This window comes from Mauremys mutica, chromosome 12, assembly GCF_020497125.1.
Source record: "Mauremys mutica isolate MM-2020 ecotype Southern chromosome 12, ASM2049712v1, whole genome shotgun sequence".
Taxonomy (NCBI): domain Eukaryota; kingdom Metazoa; phylum Chordata; order Testudines; family Geoemydidae; genus Mauremys; species Mauremys mutica.
Window position 1 is genome coordinate 73,394,898 of NC_059083.1, and position 19,564 is coordinate 73,414,461.

General features: G+C 44.7%; 1 protein-coding gene across 1 annotated transcript in view; it reads left to right on the plus strand.

Moving 5' to 3' along the window:
- The window catches only part of ANKFN1 (ankyrin repeat and fibronectin type III domain containing 1), a 102,463-nt gene that overhangs the window by 74,501 nt on the left and 8,398 nt on the right, over nucleotides 1-19,564 (plus strand). The window contains exons 12-16 of the mRNA XM_044981860.1: nucleotides 2,684-2,899; nucleotides 5,479-5,645; nucleotides 8,013-8,163; nucleotides 11,120-11,288; nucleotides 15,958-16,124. Of these exons, the coding sequence (XP_044837795.1) occupies nucleotides 2,684-2,899; nucleotides 5,479-5,645; nucleotides 8,013-8,163; nucleotides 11,120-11,288; nucleotides 15,958-16,124 (870 nt within the window). The remainder of the gene's footprint in view (nucleotides 1-2,683; nucleotides 2,900-5,478; nucleotides 5,646-8,012; nucleotides 8,164-11,119; nucleotides 11,289-15,957; nucleotides 16,125-19,564) is intronic.

The window sequence follows — 19,564 nt, forward strand, 5'->3', positions numbered from 1 at the left end:
CTGACCTGGGCGGCAGCCCCCAAAATAGCTACAAATGTCTGGAGTATCCATCTTCGGGTGTGTCTGCACCAATCAAGGAGGAGATGTGAGTCCCAGCTCAAGTTGAAAACTTGCAGGCACTCTCACCAAGTGGCAATGTGAGTAGTGGGATGGGCTTGCCACGCCGGGTCTGTACCTGTTTGTGACCCTAGGCGTGTACTCAGGACAGCCAGCCTGTTCTGCAGCTCATGCCCCCACAGCTACCATGCTAGGTTGATGAGAGCTAGCATGAGTATGTCTCCTCGAGCTGGGACACCCCCTCCCCCCACAGCTTGAAGTGTAGACATAACCCTTATTAGAGGGCCACCTATTTTAAACAATAGATGCTTGTCAGTGCTTTGAGTGGTCACTTGACAGATTTCACCATATTGCTGAATGCCTCCATGTAGGGTGGCTAGCTCAGTTCTGGAGTGCACATTCCTATGCTGAGCTGAGTTTCAGTTTGCCTGCACGGATTGTCTTTAACAGATCATTGTTGTTAATACTCGCTGTAAATGTACAGAGACTGCATTTTGAGATACCCAAGATACTGTGCACATTGCATTCGATTTGCTAGCAGCAGTTATAAGAGAAGAGCTGGAAGCATAGAAAGATAGTGTGTTTCTCCCCGTGGTATACTGCTCTGGTGGTTTTGTGGCAAATTTGTCATCCTAAACATTTGTTCTGTCACTTTGGTCCCCTGATGAACACAGGACTGTCACCAATCTGCCAACCTTTAGCAGTATGTGGTCTAATGGAATCCACCCATGAAGGGTCTCAATAAAGTTTATACAGTTGAATAAACTTTATTGAGGCTGTTTAACAGACTGACTACATAGGAACTTAGGACACAGTGGGAGAGATCAGTGACAACACAGCTGGTACAGGACTGAATCGGTGGACAAAAAAGGGACTGGGGACTGTAATTTTACCTGCTGCTACCATTAGACAGCTAGAGCAAACAAAACATGTGATAGAATGCCATGCCAGGGGGACTGAAAAATGGTTTTTGCCTGTGTCCTAGCAATATGTTCTTGAGTCAACATAAGCTCTTCCATTCTGTCTGCTGGGATTCAGTTCAGAATCTAGTGCTGTCAATAATCCCATTTCAACTGTTTTAATTAAAAATGGCAAATATATGACCAGCTTCTGGCTAGCGTACTGTCTCCCATCCCCTTACTGGACACATATGCCACTACGTACTGCAAAATCTACCCCGTGCCATGCTGCTCGGGTTAGGAGGCTAATCTTTACAGGCAGCAAAAAAGAAGAGCATGTGGCAATATAGCCTTCTACAGTATGCCCTGGAGAGGGATACATAAAACTCAAATAGCTACTTAAAGCCACTTAGAAATGACAGCCACTGTACTGACTATCTTGAGTGCTTAGTTTATAAACAATTTAATAATACAGATTATAAGTAAATAGTGCCTGCTAAGTGCAGATAAATCAACTCAGGATCATCTATCAGTACAGAATGTCATTAAGTTAAAGTACAGCTACATACTTTCCTATACGTACAATGTGCTACATTGTCAATTCAGTTTTTCCTTTTAAACAATCCCCACCCCTCACCAGCGTACTGTAGATCTCTTGAAAACTCCAACAGTAATGAGCATATTTTAAATGTTAGGCATTTTTCTTTAAGACATCTGGGAATCTCTTCAGTGGCTGGTCACTGAAGTCAGTGTGCTCACATCAACAAGCTGATGCTTCCTATGTGGGGAAAGGGATTTTGACAGAGGTTAGTTTTGTTCTTTTTTAATAAATTTCTTTAATCTTCAGATATTTTGCCAGAAACTTTTTGGCCCTGGCAGAGTGTTAGGGTCTCTGCTGTTTTTGTCTAGCACATTTTTGGTATTCAAAGTAAAAGGGGCGGATAAATACCTCTCCAAAGTCCCTTTTGTCAAGAGACAGCACTCATTTTAGTCCCAGATTTACCTGACCTGCATTCCGCACATATTTGGTGTCCCCTCACTTTTACGGCTGGAAATAATTTACATCAGAAAAAATAATGAACCTGAATTTATAGAAAGTGACTGACCCTAAAGGAGGGAATTCAACAGCATTTTAAGTTTCCAGAATCAGTCATTTTTGGGTCCCTTATATGGCCTCTTTGACACCCATTGTATCCCACAATCCGACCTTGGTAGGGTGGAATGTGTATGCAGATCTTCAATCAGTATAACTCAGCTTGATTCCATTGAAGTCAATGAGAGCAAAGTTAGGCCCACCCTGAGTGCTTTTGAAAATCCCACCCTGTAGTCACATAACTTGATGCAACTAGGACAAAAATTCTGCCCTGGGTTGTGTATGTGAATCACATTGCAATTTGGTCTTTTAAAAAGACCTTTTGTCATAATGATCAGATTGATATTTGCCAGTAACCTCTGTCTACACCAGCTGAGGAATTGCCCCCAAATTCCACAATGCAATTCTCACACATACAACCCAGGGCAGAATTTTTCTCTGATTGCGCTGAGTGATGTTGGACATAGGGTTGAAACAGCAGAAGTGCTTTGCATTGGCCTAACCAGCTCCTGCTGAGGTCAGTGGCAAAACCCTCATTGAGTTCAGTGGGAACAGAGCTAGGCCTATGCTGAAAATGCCGCCCTCCTGATGTGTAATGGCTAATATTGTCCTTTGTAATCTGCTTCTTTTCTAGAATTTGCTGGGAACTCACAACTTAGGCAGAGTTTATTACGAGCCGATCAAGGACAGACATGGCAATATCCTGATAGTTACGATAAGAGAAGTAGAGACTCTCTATTCATTTTTTAATGGCAAATGGATGCAAATATCCAAGCTACAAAGCCAGAGAAAATCCCTTTCAACTCCCGAGGAGCCAACGGCATTAGACATCTTGCTCATAACGATCCAGGTAGCACTTTGCTTCGCTTACTTTATGTTTTTAATCTTAAAAAGCCTGTGACTGTGAGCATGCTTTATGGAAAAGTCATATACGTTTTAGGCCCTGATCCAATGCCCATTACAATTCATGGAAAGGCTCCCATTGAGAGTAAAGTCTTCCATTGCCTTCAGTGGGCATTGGATTGAGCTCTTAATATGGATAAAACTAATAAGGTTCTATAAAAATGTAATAGGGTTCTATAGAAATGACTTTAAAGACCTGTAGACTATATAGGAGACTGATATATTTTCTGTAGGTTTTTGGAACCATACTATAGAATTGTATAGCGAGAGATGTAATTCTCTCTTAAATTCTGTAGGATGGCTCTGAACATCTATAGAGAAGCTACCATTTTCTATTATAGTCTGTATGATTTTTCCATCAGAGGTTTATCACTAAAACCAGGTTTTATTTTTGAAACCAGACAAGATTTTGGGAGGTGTTGAGGGCCCTCAACTCCCAATGAAATCAGCTCCCATTGAATTATCTACAGACCGTATCCTCCCATCTCTTTTTACGTCAAATTCCCAGTGGACTTCAGTGGTGGAATGATGCCAAGATATTGGAGTGATCCTGCAAGGTGAAGAGCACCCCCAACTCCCATTTAACATCTGTGAGTTGTGGGTGCTCAGCGCTTTGCAGAACTGTGTCTATTAAAGTCACCTCCTTCTATTGTCTCATGCACATAACTCATATCAAAGTCAAGAGACGTTGTGTGTAGGTGATAGCAGGATATATCCTACAGAATGATTTATCAATATCTCTTATCTCTAAACCTAAGGGATCACTTCCTCATTGGAAATACTGCCAGACAAGTTATTATCTTAGCTCTGTCTTCAGTCACTTCGGCTCGATATTGACTACTGTGGCTAATTGTGATTTATGGTCATTTTCTTGGGTGGTGACTGTGTGCTTTTGTGCATCAGAAGCTGACGGGTAATCATACATACACATTGCAAGGTTTGGGGTCAATGAAAAGATTTCCAAACGACAATAAAACATACTTGATCTGTGCTTGACGTACTGTATTAAATACAGTACAAAAAAAGCCCAATCTGGGCAAAAGTTTTATATCAGGAAACGCAAAATACAGGTCCGATCAGGTTTCCACAGAGATCCTACTGGAAAAATTTCCCCCTAATGGTTTGCACATTCCTGTGTAATGCCCTCCCTTTCTTGTATTACATGTTGAATCATCATGCGGGTATTTTGTTCATGAAGTGCTCATGAAAATGAAGATCTAATTGCACTAGTTAGAGCCAAGCATAGCACTGGCAGACAATGTGATGGTTCCAAGGGTGAAGGCAAAGGGCCAGGTGGCCTAATCCTTACTCATTGCAGAGGGACACATTACTCAGGATGACAGTCAACTTCATTTATTAAGGTAGTCTTTGGGGAACGCTATACATAGCCCTGTTAATGTCTGCTAGCGACAGCAAATGGAACATCGGTGCCAGTCCTTTGCAAGCTCTTTTTGACGATAAAGTTCATTGTGTTGAAAATATAGTGATGCATTTGACAATAAATTTTACTTTGGTACTATACTTGACAACCTGGTGCACACAGAAAAGTCCCCATTGATGTTAGTAGCTGTAGAAGGAGTTCGCTGGAGACTTACGCTGGGCATTAAAAAGCCCTGAGCACAGATCAGAGAGGAGAATTTTGCTTTAGGACTGCAACATGCGTCTTACTTTTGGATAGTTACTGTTTTACAGCCGACTCCTACAAGGTGCTGAGCACTCTGAGCACCTGATCCACCAAACATTTAAGCACATGCTTAACTTTAAGCACAAGTAGCCTCAGTGCATCAAGCTGAACAGGGCCGCCGGTGGGGGGGGGAGGCAAGTGGGGCAATTTGCCTCAGGCCCCGGGCCCCGCAGGGGCCCCCACAAGAGTTTTTCCGGGCCCTGGAGCGGGGTCCTTCACTCGCTCTGGGGGCCCCGGAAAACTCTCGCGGGGCCTGGGCCCCCGGAGCTTCTTCTGCTCTGGGTCTTCAGCGGCGGGGGGTCCTTCCACCCCCCCACCGCCGAATTACCGCCAAAGTGGGACCCATCATCGAAATGCCGGGTCTTCGGTGGTAATTCGGCAGCAGGGGGCCCCCGCCACGGGTCTTTGGGGCACTTCAGTGGCGGGTCCCAGAGCGGAAGGCTCCCCCACCGCCGAATTACCGCCAAAGCGGGACCCGTCGTCGAAGTGCCGGGTCTTCGGTGGTAATTCGGCAGCAGGGGGCCCCCGCCACGGGTCTTCAGGGCACTTCAGCAGCGGGTCCCGGAGCAGAAGGCTCCCCCGCCACCGAATTACTGCAGAAGCGGGGGCCCCCCACCGCCGAAGACCCCAGGCCCCCTGAATCCTCTGGGCGGCCCTGAAGCTGAACATTCCTAACTGCAAGAGGATTGCTGATGCGCCTAGAGTTGAGCATATGCTTACATGTATTGCTGGGTTCAGGACACCCTTAAAGCAAAAGACCTGCTATAAAACCATTATCCGACCTCTCTTCTTATCTGGGGGAAAATAGGCATTTATATGTAGGAATGTTTCTGTTCGAACAGGACACACTTTTCTATCACAGAAGAAGCCAGCAGCGCCTCCCTCCTGGCTTGTATCTGGGTTACCTGAAACTCTGCAGCTCCGTAGATCAAATCAAAGTCCTTGTACTGCAAAAGCTGCCCAACATTCTGTGTCATGTTAAAATCCGAGACAACAGCAATGTTTCCAAGTAAGTGATTTTTTTTAAATACTCATTCGTTTAAGACAGTTGATCAAACTTGAATAACTCAAGTGCCAAGTGTGTGAAAATATGCTCAGTTTATGTGGGCACCAAATACGAAATCTACTTTATAAACAGAAACAGAAGAGGCAGATAACTAATGATTAATGCTTATGGTCACAACAGTGCTGTCAGTAATTGCATAACATTGAATAAAGAGGAGTAAAGTGAACTCAGAGATTTGCAACCTACAAAGCATTGAGCACTCTGGCCCTAAGATAACGAAGAATTCAAGCACTGAGGCATTGAAGTCAGGGGACTGCACACCTGCGTAAAGTTAAGCATGTGCTTAAGTGCTTTGCTGGTTCAGGACCAGAGCACTCACCACCTTGCAGAGCCCATGGAGTACAATATTTATTTAGTTTATGAATTCTACTGTATGCCCCTTATCGACCATCTATCACGTCACTTGTTAACATTTAGAGCTAAATTCTACTCTCAGTCAGAACCGCATTAAATGTATGGCTGGTTGCGCAGGTATCATTGTCAACTATGTTTGGCACAAGCTGTGTACCATAGAGCTCCATATTGACCTCAAATGTGCCCATGCTTACGTCCAGCTATCTGGTATACAGAGCGCCTGATCCAAAGCCCATACTGGATGAAAATCCCAAAGACCCCAATCCTGGGGCTCTGTCTGGGTCAGTATGACTCTGATGGTAGAAGCAGAACCTAAAGGCCTGATCCAATGGGAGACATAAGAACATAAGAATGGCCGTACTGGGTCAGACCAAAGGTCCATCTAGCCCAGTATCTGTCTACCGACAGTGGCCATGCCAGGTGCCCCAGAGGGAGTGAACCTAACAGGCAATGATCAAGTGATCTCTCTCCTGCCATCCATCTCCATCCTCTGACGAACAGAGGCTAGGGACACAATTCTTACCCATCCTAGCTAATAGCCATTTATGGACTTAGCCACCATGAATTTATCCAGTCCCCTTTTAAACATTGTTATAGTCCTAGCCTTCACAACCTCCTCAGGTAGTCTTCTCATTGACCTTCAGCGGGGGATGGATCAGGGCCTAAGAGGGCGTTAAGTCAGTTTAAAATATAGTCTGATCTGTGATACCTTGTTTCTAACCTCCTCCTGCCCCTAAACAATAAAATAGATGATGACTGAAAAAACACATGTATTCAGATGCTGTCAGCTCTGGGTGCTCTCTGTGTTGGGTGAGCACATTCTTCCTGGTTCTGTCTCCACAGTCCCCACCCCTGGGGCAGTGCATCAGTGCATTTTCTTTCTTCCTCTGTTTGTTTTGTTTCTTTGTTAGCCCACGTGGTTCCATCAACCAGCCAAGAACTTGGCAAGATTCAAATATGGGCTGGACATTTATATGGATAACAAGACTATCCAGTGTTATAATAGTTAATACTAACAACAATTTTACATTACGTTACATCCTTCCCCTGGTGAACAGGGCAGAAACTAGTCTCCTCTATTCCCCTCTGTCGTTTGCTGTTGCTTCCATCTGCTCTGTGCTATGGAGCTTGACTGTTCTGCCCAATTCTAAGGATTCTTCTTAAAGTATCTCTTGGGCATCCTCGTTTCCTCACACCAGATGGTTTGCACTTGACAGCTTCATGTGGGAGACCGTGTTGGCATCCAGAGTACATGTATCAAATATATCCAGTGCTTCCTTCTGATTCTTGTGGAGATGGGCTGCTGGTTGGTGTATTCTTGGATCTCTTAACAGTAGTTTGGAAGGGACACAAAACCTCATGCCTCAGGGTTTAAATCAATCTCTACTATTAGGAATTAGGCTCAGACCTTCATATGGGGCCAGATTACCCCATTATTGTGGGGTTTCTTGCACCTTCTCCTGAAGCATCCAATGCTGGACGCTGTCAGAGATAGGATACTGGACTAGATGGACTATGGGTTTGATCCTGTAGTGCCATTCCTATGCTTATCTGCTCTAGAGCTGAATCCAGTTCATTGGCTGCATTCAGTACCAGAGATGTATGAAGCAGATCAGATGTAGAACTCACCAGTAAAAGCAGCTGTAGACCAAAGTATATTTTAAAAGACATGGAATGGAGTTCTTGTCAAAGAAAAAACCTTGCTGAAATATTTTGAAGGCGGTTGATTTTCAGGTGTTAGCAAGAAATGGTCAGCGTGATGTACATGTGCTAGAAAAATTAAGCAGGAAACGTTTTTAGGTTGTTTTTTTAGCCACAAACAAACTGGACTGCATCATTTTAGAACATTTGACTATTTTAGTATTAAACCCTCAACAGATCCCAAATGCACATACTGTAAATTCTTCCTTGTGCACTGAACTTTTGTTATATTTCTAATTTTAACTCAACATACAGAGATGAGTGGGAATGGCTCCAAATGCTTTCTGGCTTGGAATCGGTGGAAAGTGTGGATCATGCTTCAGACTGCCCTACTCTGTTGTTCTTCTATGAGCTCCAGATGGCAGTGAAAGCTCTCCTCAAACAGATCAATCTACCTCTGCGACAGGTATTAAACTTTGTGGTATTTATCACCTTTATTTTTTTTTCAACTGGTTCTTGGAAACATGAATGAAATCTAAAAACTGTATATATTTCTACTAGTGATTACATGTTAGAGTTGCAAAAGCAAAACAATCAGAAAGAGTTTAACTAGGGTTATTTTAAGTGTGTTGGCAATATCAACTGGTAAAAATCACCTTTAGGATAGTGTGCTTTCCTGGAGTCTATGAATATATGGAACTAAAACACTCAATCAACAGGGCCAATTTTTCAGTAGTCTTCCTCATTTGCATTTGCAGGCACATGCCTTTGTATTTGTGCAACTGCGTGCATGGTCAAACAGGCACTTTTGTACACACATCAAGCAGTAAGGTGTGCCTTTATCCAACTTGCAAAGGCAAATATGTATTTGCCTATGGCCATGGAGAATTTGCAAATTCCTGTAGGTGCACCTGCAGATATTGTAAGCACTTATAAGAAGATCAGTTGAAAGTTTGGCCCAAAGTGTACTATTGAGTAAATTCTTTTACATCCCATGGAAATTTGGTGCTTCTGAAAATGTAGCTCCAGTCTTCCAGATTGACTGATCTGGAGACTGATATCATAGACAGGGATATCATAGGCAGGAGCAGTGCAAACTTCCCTAAATATATGGCGATATACCTATCTCATAGAACTGGAAGGGACCCCAAAAGGGCATTGAGTCCAGCCCCCTGCCTTCACTAGGCAGGGACAAGTACTGATTTTGCCCCAGATCCCTAAGTAGCCCCCTCAAGGATTGAACTCACAATCCTGAGTTTAGCAGGCCAATGCTCAAACCACTGAGCTATCCCTCACCCCTTCTACTCCCATTGACTTCACTGGGGCCAGGATTTCACACAGTGTCTCAACTGAGCTATAGCCAGTTGAGGTGAGAGCATAGGTGAGCCTCCATAGCCCATTCAATCCTTGGCCTCTGCTGATGCTGCCATTAAAAATGCCCATTAGGGCTGTAGTAGTGGAGACCTGTCTAGCTGGAACTGGACTGAGTCCCCACACAAATGTATTTCACATAGGCCATTCAACAAGCCTATAGTGTGCTTGTAATTTATGTTTCACTCACACAGCGCTGCATGAAGTAGGAATTTGCTGTGGTTATACAACAAATGACACTTATCCAATTGCGCCCAAGCCATAGGAGATATGTGTCTGGTACAGTCCCTGCGAGAGACTCTGGATCTTTAACTTAAGCTATAGCTGCTCATTCTTTTAGGTCTCCGATTCAGTCCCTGGTGAGTTGACCAAGCTAGCAGCAGATGCACAGTTACTATGGACCAGAATGCCTACCCTTTACTTACATTTGTGAGCAGTTGCTCACACAAGTATTCGCCCTGACTTTAGTGAGGTTACTTGTCTAGCACTATACTACTCATGGTGAATGAGGGTATCAGAATCTGGCTCGATGGCAAACTGCAGAATAAAACAAATCTGGACAGGTAAAGAATTTGCTGGAGAAAGGATAGAAAAGATTAAGAGAGAAGCCAAGCTGTGGCTGTGATGCAAGAAAAAAATTAAAAACCGTGAGCCTAATTCTTATTCGCAGGAAGGTCACTTTACCTGTTCCGGCAATGTAAAAGAGGCCTTGCGGTGGAACTATATTATTGGTATACTCACTTTAAGGCCTCTTTACACTTCAGAGAGGTGTAAAGTGGCCTTAATGTTAATGAATCAAGTCCAATTTTTCAATGAAACTTTTTCTTAATACTGAAGGGCTGGGTTTAGGCCCTACTCAGACCCTGTGCCCATGCAAAATCCCAATAAGACCTAAGTACATCCAAAATTAAGACTTTCTCACAGACTTTAAGGTCAGAAGGGACCATCATGATCAACTAGTCTCACCTCCTGCACCTTGCAGGCCACAGAACCTCACCTACCCACGCCTGTAATAGACCCCTGACCTCTGGCTGAGTTACTGAAGTCCTCAAATCATGGTTTAAAGATTTCAAGTTACAGGGAATTCACCATTTACACTAGTTTAAACCTGCAAGTGAGCCGTGCCTCGTGCTGCAGATTTGCGGCCACTCCATCCAATTTCAGAAGCCTATCCAGGGCTCTGTGCTAGTGGGTCCCCAGGCAGGACTGGAGTGCTCATGCCAAATTATTCACTTCTTTTAAAAACTACTGGAGTTCTGCTGAAGGCAGTGGGGACCGGGCAGAGTGTCAGTCAGAATGCAATTTGTTCCTTCGGCCCCAATTCAACCACGCACTTCAGCACGTGCTGAGCTCCATCACCAATCAATGAAGCACTTAAACACATCCTTAAATCATGTGTTTAAATGCTTGGCTGAATCAGGACCGTAATTGTGGATTAAGGAATTTAATTCATTTGTATTGTGGTAGCACCTAGGAGATCCAGTCATGGCCCAGGAGTCCCTTGTACAGCAGGCACTGTACGAATACCGAACACAAAGACAGCGTTTTACACGGCAGCTACACAACAGCCTTCATCCAACTACTATTTGTGCCCATTTCCCTTCATACAGCACTTGCTAAATCTTTTCAGTCCTGTGTCGGGTAGGGGTGGGGGAGTGGTGGCATATTTCTCTTAACCAGTCCTAAATTGAATCTTAAAGGCTTTTAATTGAATCCATTTTCATGTTTTCACATAATTATACAATCATAATCTTGAAAAGCGTAGGGCATGGGATCATTTTCTGCCTAATAAGAAACATAAATGTTGTTTTCAGGGGGGTTGTTTGTGTGGGGAGTTTTTTTAAATGTGAAACATTACAGCTTTAAAGCCTGATTTTATGTAGCGACATTAACCCGTGTTTAAGTCCCCCTAATATTTATGTTTTATAAAAATTCCGAGCTTGATGTTGTGCACGTTTGCTTTAATGTTTTATATCATTTGGGGTGTTGTTTATATAAGTGCCATGTTGTAACTCTCTCCCACTTCTCTTCCCGCACGTGTCCCACTGCAGGCTAAGCACTTCCGTCTGTATACACAGGAGGTGTTGGAACTGGGTCACAATGTCTCCTTTCTTCTCCTGCTCCCCGCCTCAGACGACGTCTGCACTGCCCCAGGACAGAATAATCCTTACACCCCACATTCAGGATTTCTTAACCTCCCTCTTCAGATGTTTGAACTCGGTATAGTAGCTTGCTTCACCTAGAAATATTAACCCAGACTCCTTATAATAAAATCACAAAGTTGTATCTGTTTTCCCCCTTGTCCCAGTGGAGAGTGAATAAATCACATGATGGCTTTGGCAACAACTCTACCTATAACTGTGTACAAGTTATAGAAGGAGCATAGCGGCTGGAGTATATACTGTAGCCGTCATTATTGAAATGCAAAGCATAGAGCAAAAGCCCACAGTTATCAAGCATAAGCCCTAGTCTATTATGGAGGAGGAGGAGGATGCGGGGGCGGGGGGTTATACTGCTCATAAGATGCCAAAGCTGATATTCTGAGGGCAGCCACAAAAATGTCTTTATTCTGAAGTGAGGTTGGCATCATCGTGGAGAAGAACTAGGTCGATGGACAGATCTAGCCGTTTTATAGTGCAGAATTATTGCTACAGATGATCCTACTCAGGGCCTGAGACCCCAGCGCTTTAAGGATGTTCAGAGCCAGATTTCACACGTCAGGCCCGTCTCTTTGCTTTTCATCCTGAAACACCAAAGGGCCCAATGCTAGTGTAGGGATGCAGCAAAATCCCCATGGTGAGGCGAGGAAGAATCCTGCATCACAGCCAGTTCAACCTCCCTGTCCCACTGCAGTGCATGCAGAGCATTCCACAGAGCGGGGTCTCCTGGCTGACTGACCGTGAAGGAAAAGATGTTCCTGACACACCTTTCTCTCAGTTCCCTCCAGGGAGCAGAGAGGGGCCAAGGATGGGAGCAGCCCAGAGGATCTCACTGTAGATTTCAGAGCGGGGATAAGAGAGGCAGCTACTGAGCCTGACACATTTGCTGGAGCAAAGACGGGGGGGGGACCTCTTTCTGTTTCCTCCTTCTGCTCAATCTCCCTGGAGGGGAAAGGGAGAGAGGAGCAGCAATGGGCAGTCCCTGAACCCCAGCAAAAGCTGCCACCCCAAGATAGGGAAGGGCAGGAAAGCGCACTCATGGTGGTGGAGGTAGAAGGGCTGCATAATGGTGTGTCGTTCAGGCTGCGTTCACTGATCAAGGGGGGCTAGATCAGTTGTGTGTGCAAGGGGACGGGGAGCTGGTATTAATTGGGAAGGGGGGGCTGCATTAGGAATTGTGTATGGGGGAGGTGGGGAGGCAGCATGAACTGCGTGTGATAGGGAAGAAGGAACTGGATAGCAGGAGGCTATGGGAGGTTTGGAAAAGGGAATCCCTGCTTGGGCGTCTCCTGGGACACCAGATACAGGAAGAGCTTTGCTTGAAGCATGGTCTGTTTGGGGGTTAATTGGACAGAGACCTGCCCTTCCTCCATAGCCCTTCCTGAACCTTTTATTCTATGAGAAACCCAGGCAGGGACTCTCTCTCCCAAACTTCCCAGGCGCCAGGGTAAGAACACTGGTTCCAAACGTCGGAACCCCTGAACGTTGTTGCATGTTTGGCCCAGAAACAGGGACCCATTTTTAAATATAAAATTGTTTTGAAGGACGTTTTCTCCCTGAGCGAGTCAAGTAAACCAGATTTCACTCTGTAACAGGCCCCCTTCCCCTCACTGAACCTCTACCAGGCCACAGAACTGATTTAGTGGTGAAAATTTATACGTCAAAAAACATGAATGTTGCTTACGGTGCAACACACAACAAATCACGCATGTTCCGCATTTTGGTCATTTGTCCCATTTCTCAGTGGTTCGAGCCACACATTGGCAAGCTTGAAGGTAGAGATTTATGAACACACTGTTAGCTGCAAGATAGAATATAGTCATGAAACAAATAGCACAGGTTCAATTTCTCTGTTTTCATTCAAATATATAGTGGGTGTGAATAGGGTCACACTTTTGAGTCTAGTCCTGTACAGATAAGGATCTTGTAACAAAGCAGCAGAAGGCAATGAGTGTGAGAATGCAACTGATTGAACTATAAGGGGGCAGGATGTCCTGAGATTACACTTTATGCTACTTGTGATTCTGAAATAAAGAAATCAAGCATTCAAGTCACAGGTGTGTTATCCTCTGTAATTCAGTTGAATCCCCAATTAAATCTATTTTGAGTTCTTATCCCAGCACCTCACAATCTTTAATATATTTATCCTCACTAGACAAGAAATTTTATCCTCATTTTGCAGATGGAAACTGAGGCCGAGCTAGGCTAATTAGCTTGCCCGGGGTCACATAGGAAGTCTGCCCAGTGCTAGGCTAGGGCTCTAACCACTGGACCATTCTTCCTCATGGATTCAGTTCAGATGCAGAGTGGCCTGCTCACCGCTGTTTTGACTAGGGTGGAGCTGTGTTCTTTCCCAGGGGGACGCACAGCTGTGTTATTTCCTAGGCAGTATTCTAAAATGCCATTGGAGTCAGTGTTGTGGTAAAATAACAGATCAACTCAGGATCTACAGTCAGGCTCTGGGTACAGACCATGTTGCGCATCTGAGAGGGGAGAAATGAACTCGATTTGCTTAAGTGCATTCACTTTGGCTGAAATTCCCCCCTGGGCAGAGGGCCTGGGCACCATTTAAACCTCACTGTGTGGTGCATAAGTCCTGGTCAGGAATGAATCTTGCCCCTTGTGCACACCATAGGTTAGTCATAGACCAGGGTGAGGCAGTGTAGCTGGGACAGCTTGCTGCATGCAGTAGGGAAATGGTGATCACTCCTATGGTGTTCTGGGCCCACTCCTCGCTGCTTAGTGTAATATAGTGGAGAGAATAACAAAGAACGCTAAATTTTACTCTTTGAATAAAAAAGTAACCAATCCTGTGGCCGAAAGCAGATGACACGTTCTCTCTGATTTATTACATACATCTCCCCAACATTCTATAAAATGGCTGTGTTTCACATCAAAAATATTAGAAGCTTCCATTCCCCATTAGCTGGTGGCTACCAAATATATAATTGCAAAACCACAAAAGACTATGTTGAAGTAACATTTGTTAAAGTAACATTAAAGGCTCTGCCTTAAAACCACAAAGGCTAGAAACTTCAGCACTGAAGCTGAAACCACGGCTGTAATTCACTCAAGAGTGCAGCACATATGGCATATATGCTGTAAGACCACACACTGTTCAGACTAGATCTTGGCAATATCTAGGCACAATGAGGGGAGACAGCAGAGCGGAGAATTCCTTCTTTGACTCTCCATTTTCTGGAGTTCTTGGGTTCAGATTAGACCTCTATTGTTCGACGAACAAAGTTGTCATAGTTTGATTTCCTATTTGTTCTGTCATATGGCGTGCAAAAGAGAGAAAGATATGGGGTGGGATTTTTTCATTTCTATTTTTGATTGGAATACAGGCACAACTACCGCTACCTCTAAGCCCCCTGCCAAATGATTAACAAACCATTCCGTAACAAGACAAAAAGTACCTCACTGCCATACCAAGGTACGTGATCTATGACCGAGTTTAGTAAAGTACCAAGGAAACTTGATGTCCTCCAACAAGTTGTAAGGGCAGTACCAGGTTCCCAGTAAGCAAGAGGTTATATTCTGGGTTCCCTTCTTTCTCCCTATGCCTGAGTTTTCAGGGGATGGATTGTGAGAAAGACCCCAGAAAAGCATAATTGTTCTGCCCAAATTGTGGCATTTCCTGAAATACAGGGTATGTAACTGCCGTGATCGACACTTTAATTATTGCCCTCAGGTTTGCGTTGCTCGAACTGGCCTGCTCAATCTGCTGTGTCCACACTCACTCCTGCATGGCACTGGGACTTGTAGGGATATATCCCATGGTTCTTTGCACTGCAGTAAGCTCTCCAAATTCTCTCTCAGTAAATTGTGGGTGAATTTGTACGTCCTTTTTGGGCAGACGAGGAGAATTGTGGGAAGGCATTGGAGGACTAAAGTTAAAGTCATCAGCATCATCAAGGCCACGTCCAGAGACGTGATGTTCTCTGCAAGGGTGAATAACTGTCAGCGATCGGGATGTGGGCGGTCATGCCCAGTGGTTAGAGCAGGAGTCAGGTGTCATAGGCCAGGCGCCAGAGCCAAAGTCAGAAAGCAGAGCTGCAGGTCAAGGTTGAGTTACCCGGAGTGAGGCAAGACAGGAGCAGGACTGGGAACAAGCAGACACAGGAGCTATCGCAGCTGTGGGCAAATGCTTTGAGCAGCCTCCTACCCGTTGCTGCGGCTAGGCCTAAGGGCAGGTCTGCCGACTCTTCCGACCAATCGGGTAGTGCCGCCGCATTCATTAGAGTGCCCAGAGTCTGGCTGAGCTGCAGGCCCTGATTTCTGACTATTGAGCAGTTCTTTGTGGCCCCTGGTGTAAAACAGGGCTGCATTTTCTCTCCATTGCTGTTTGGCGTAGCCGTAGGCTGGAGAATGAAGCGTATTAGCCAAACAGACAATGGTACAGCATGGGTACATGGCAAACGCCTGGAAGACCGAGACGTTGCTGGTGATATTGCGCTATTAAGCGACACCTCTGGAAAGCTACAAGGATAGACAACCTGGCAAAAATAGCAGGCCAGGTAGGGCTCAAAATCAGTTACACCAGAACAAACATCCTTGAAACCCAGACATCGAGTGAGAGGAGAATCAAGTCTTGATTATCTATTTCTGGTTCAACATGTTCCATCAAGAATTTTAATAATTGTCTAATTAAAATGTGTGTTCAAGAAGGTAAGGATTTCAGGAGCAGAATGTAACACTAATTATTTTTTTCTCTGTCATTTTCACAGTTCATTTTTGCTGTTACAAGGAGAAATTTATTAGTCTGTATTGCCGCCTTTCTGCTGTCATAGAGCTGGACTCTCTGAAAACCCAGCAGTCCCTAAGGGAAGCAATTTCAGACAGGGAAGTTGCTGCTGCCAAACAAAGACACCAGCAAGTTTTAGACTATATACAGGTAACCGTCTGTTTCTGAGTAGGCCAAAGAGATGTTTAAGGTCTATAATTTGGAATCTAAAAGGAGAATTATTTGTAGACATCGTAAAAAGACCAGTGGTGTCAACATTTTGTTTTTTATGGAATTCCAAACCCAGAGCACAAGTTCTCCAATGGCTGCTTATATAAAAGAGATTTTTTTTATGGCTAAAATCAAATGACAGTTACACTAGAATGTTGTAAAGAAATGTCTCCGTTTGAGTTATAGAACTGACGCCCCTCCGTGTGAGGGAAGCCAGTGACAAGCACAGGGGCATTAGTCTGGCTCGTATCTTCCCTCTTATTCAGAGACATACATTTATTTCCCATTGGCAGGTTACAAAGAAAAAAAATCAAAGTTATGTTGAGGGCACATGCTATAGGAATAGATCATTGTCAATAAAAATGATCTGAGGACAATGCGCTCCAGGGACAACACAAAGAACTGGGCAGACGCGGGTTATCTGTGTGCTAGGGGTCCTTTACACCAGGGCGACTCTTGCAAACCATTTTGGTAACTAATACTCCCTAGTTGAAACTTATGACTCTTCCACAAACCATTTATGGATGCGGTCCGTCGACAGAACAGGGCACAGATCAGCTGTACAGCCCTTACTTTCCTGCAACTCAAGCCTTCTCCAGTTGGAATATGGGACAACACAACTGTTCACCCTCTCTGTACAGATTTGTGGCCACTTAAATCCACATAATTATGGATCAGCTGACCATGCCTCTGCTGATCCTTGTCGTGCAGTCAAATCCGCCTTTGCAGTAGCCTCTTTGGAGCTGCCTTGGAGCTTAGTGTTACTTCATACATGGTGGCATATCTCACTATGCTCCCACTTTAAAACTGCTCTCTCCCCAAGTCCTTCCACACTCTCACACTCAGAAGAGCCAAATTGGTCCTAAGTATCAGAGGGGTAGCCGTGTTAGTCTGGATCTGTAAAAGAAGCAAAGAGTCCTGTGGCACCTTATAGACTAACAGAAGTTTTGGAGCATGAGCTTTCGTGGGTGATGCATCCGACGAAGTGGGTATTCACCCACAAAAGCTCATGCTCCAAAACGTCTGTTAGTCTATAAGGTGCTACAGGACTCTTTGCTGCTTTTACAAATTGGCCCTAGTGCATGAAACCTTCTGGGGCTGCTGGGGGAATATATGTCTTTTGCATGAAGGGTGAAATTCACCCAGGAGCGCCAGCAGGTCTCAAGCATTAGGACCAATTTGGCTCTTCTGAGCATGGGTGTGGGAAGGGATTTGGGTGTGGCGGGGGGAGAAGCAGTTGCCAAGTGGCAGCGAAGTGAGACATGCCACCCCATGTGCAGTAAAACTACGTTCCAAAGCATCTCCAAAGAGGCCACTGTGTATGTATAAAATTGCAGGAGAGCTATAGATGCAGCAACTGTCCCTGGTCCTCTAGGGTGTCTCAGTTCACATATACATTCTAAAGAAAACTCAGGAGAGTACTTTAAACCCCTGTGTTTTGTACTGAATTATTGTGAAAACGTATTAGCCTTGTCAGTTTTCCTCTCAAATGAAAACCAGCTGTATTCCACCTTTTGGCGAAAACATCTCAGCCCACCACATACTGCAATCTTCAGTGGCGACCACAAAACCGCAAGAGCATTTGTGTGATCCCAGATCTAAGACAGTGTTGAAGTTACTACACAAACCAAACATTGTAAAGAGCAAAGGAGTCTATATAAACGCAGCTCTGAAAAGGAGTCAGAGGGCAGCCAAGAAGAAAAATAAAAAATAGCAGATAAGGTACTTGGAGTCTAAACCAGCATGTTAGTAAGAAAAGAAATGTGGCGGCATAGTCTCCAGCAATGAAGCTGAAAATGCAATTAAGTTATAATTTATATACTGAAATGCTTCAAATACTCTCAAACTGTATAAGAAGCATAGCTCGTTAAAAGTGACTAGCCAAGTATCCCAGGAGACACCTTATAATGGTATTGGGGAGAAAACCGATTGGCTTTATGTTTTAGTGAAAATATTCTCTCTCCTGCATGCAGCTAGGAGATGAGTTATGGAATGGAAATCTAGATTCCTCCAAGCCAAACGGGTGAGGAGTGTGCTAGCTGATCGGCCAATCACATCGACCTTGAAATGAGATGGGATTATCTTGTCAAGTCCCTTTATTTCTCCACAGTTTGAGGTAAAATAGGTGAAAAGCTCCACTTCTGAAGAATCCTCTGAACCACCTCTCATTACACTTGGGGTGACATCCCAGTCCCATTGAAGTCAGTGGCAAAACAATCATTGACTTCAGTGGAGCCAGAATATGCCCTTGGTTCTTATTGTATGTACTGCTTGCTGCTTCTCTGCAACTTGGGAAACAATCCTGATCTGGTGTAAGAGAATGGGCCTGGCACAAAGGGCTCAGGGTAGAATTCTGGGGTGCCATAGAGAGTGATGCAAGTAACACAATGGGCCTAATTCTCCATCGCCCGGCGCCTCGTGCAGCCACTTGCACCAATGCCAAGCATCAGCAAAATCCTAGGGTAGCATTGTACACTCTGTGCCTTCACTTTGTGTTGGTGGCGATGACGGCACAAGGGGCAGGGCAATGGAAAATCAGGCCCGATGGGTGCAATTTGCACTGTTGTGGCATTGAGTGTGCCACTTACACAACAACAGGGCAGAATTGGAGGTTAAGCAAGAAGGGCGACCAAAAGAGAGGATGTGTTGAATTGCAAGCCCTATGCGATCTTCATCTGCAGCCTCCTATTAATTGATTTCCCCACTGAAGCCCCATTCCATACCCCCGGCATGGAAGGTACCACTCTCTTATGCACACTCACCGACTCCCAATTCAGCACAAGTTACTTCCTTTTATCACTCAGACCCTTTCACTGACCAGCTCCCCCATTGCTCTTGGCATCACTGCAGAAAGTTGGCTACTGTAGCTTCAAGGCATGTCCATTTAAGCAGCTTTAGTGCTATCCCTTAGGACTCAGTCCTGCTTTATGTGAAGCAGGCTGCACTGGAAGAGATGTGGCAGCCCATGTGAAGCTCTGGAAAGGGACCTGCATCACAGGGATATTGCACCATGGCTACATCCCTTCAAATGGCTGCAGCAGCACCTATTCAGTTGTCAAAGCACTTACATCAATTAAAAATAACTACTCAGTTCCACTGTCAAAAGACATTCTTCCCATGAAAAGGTGCCCACTTTCCTCTGTGCGTAGACACTTAAAGTCACATCCTGCTATCGATTTATCCACACGCCTCCTATTGCCTCAAGAGGAGTTCAGTGCATGGAACCATGGCACAGCTCCCATTGGTATTAATGAAATGGGTGCGAACTAGAAAGGCTTACAGGGGCTTTTGGGCTATTGAGCCAGTGCAGATGCTTTCCCTCTATGCGTAATGAACCAGTGTGCTAGAGGTTTTGAGATGGGTATTTTCTTTTACTGAAA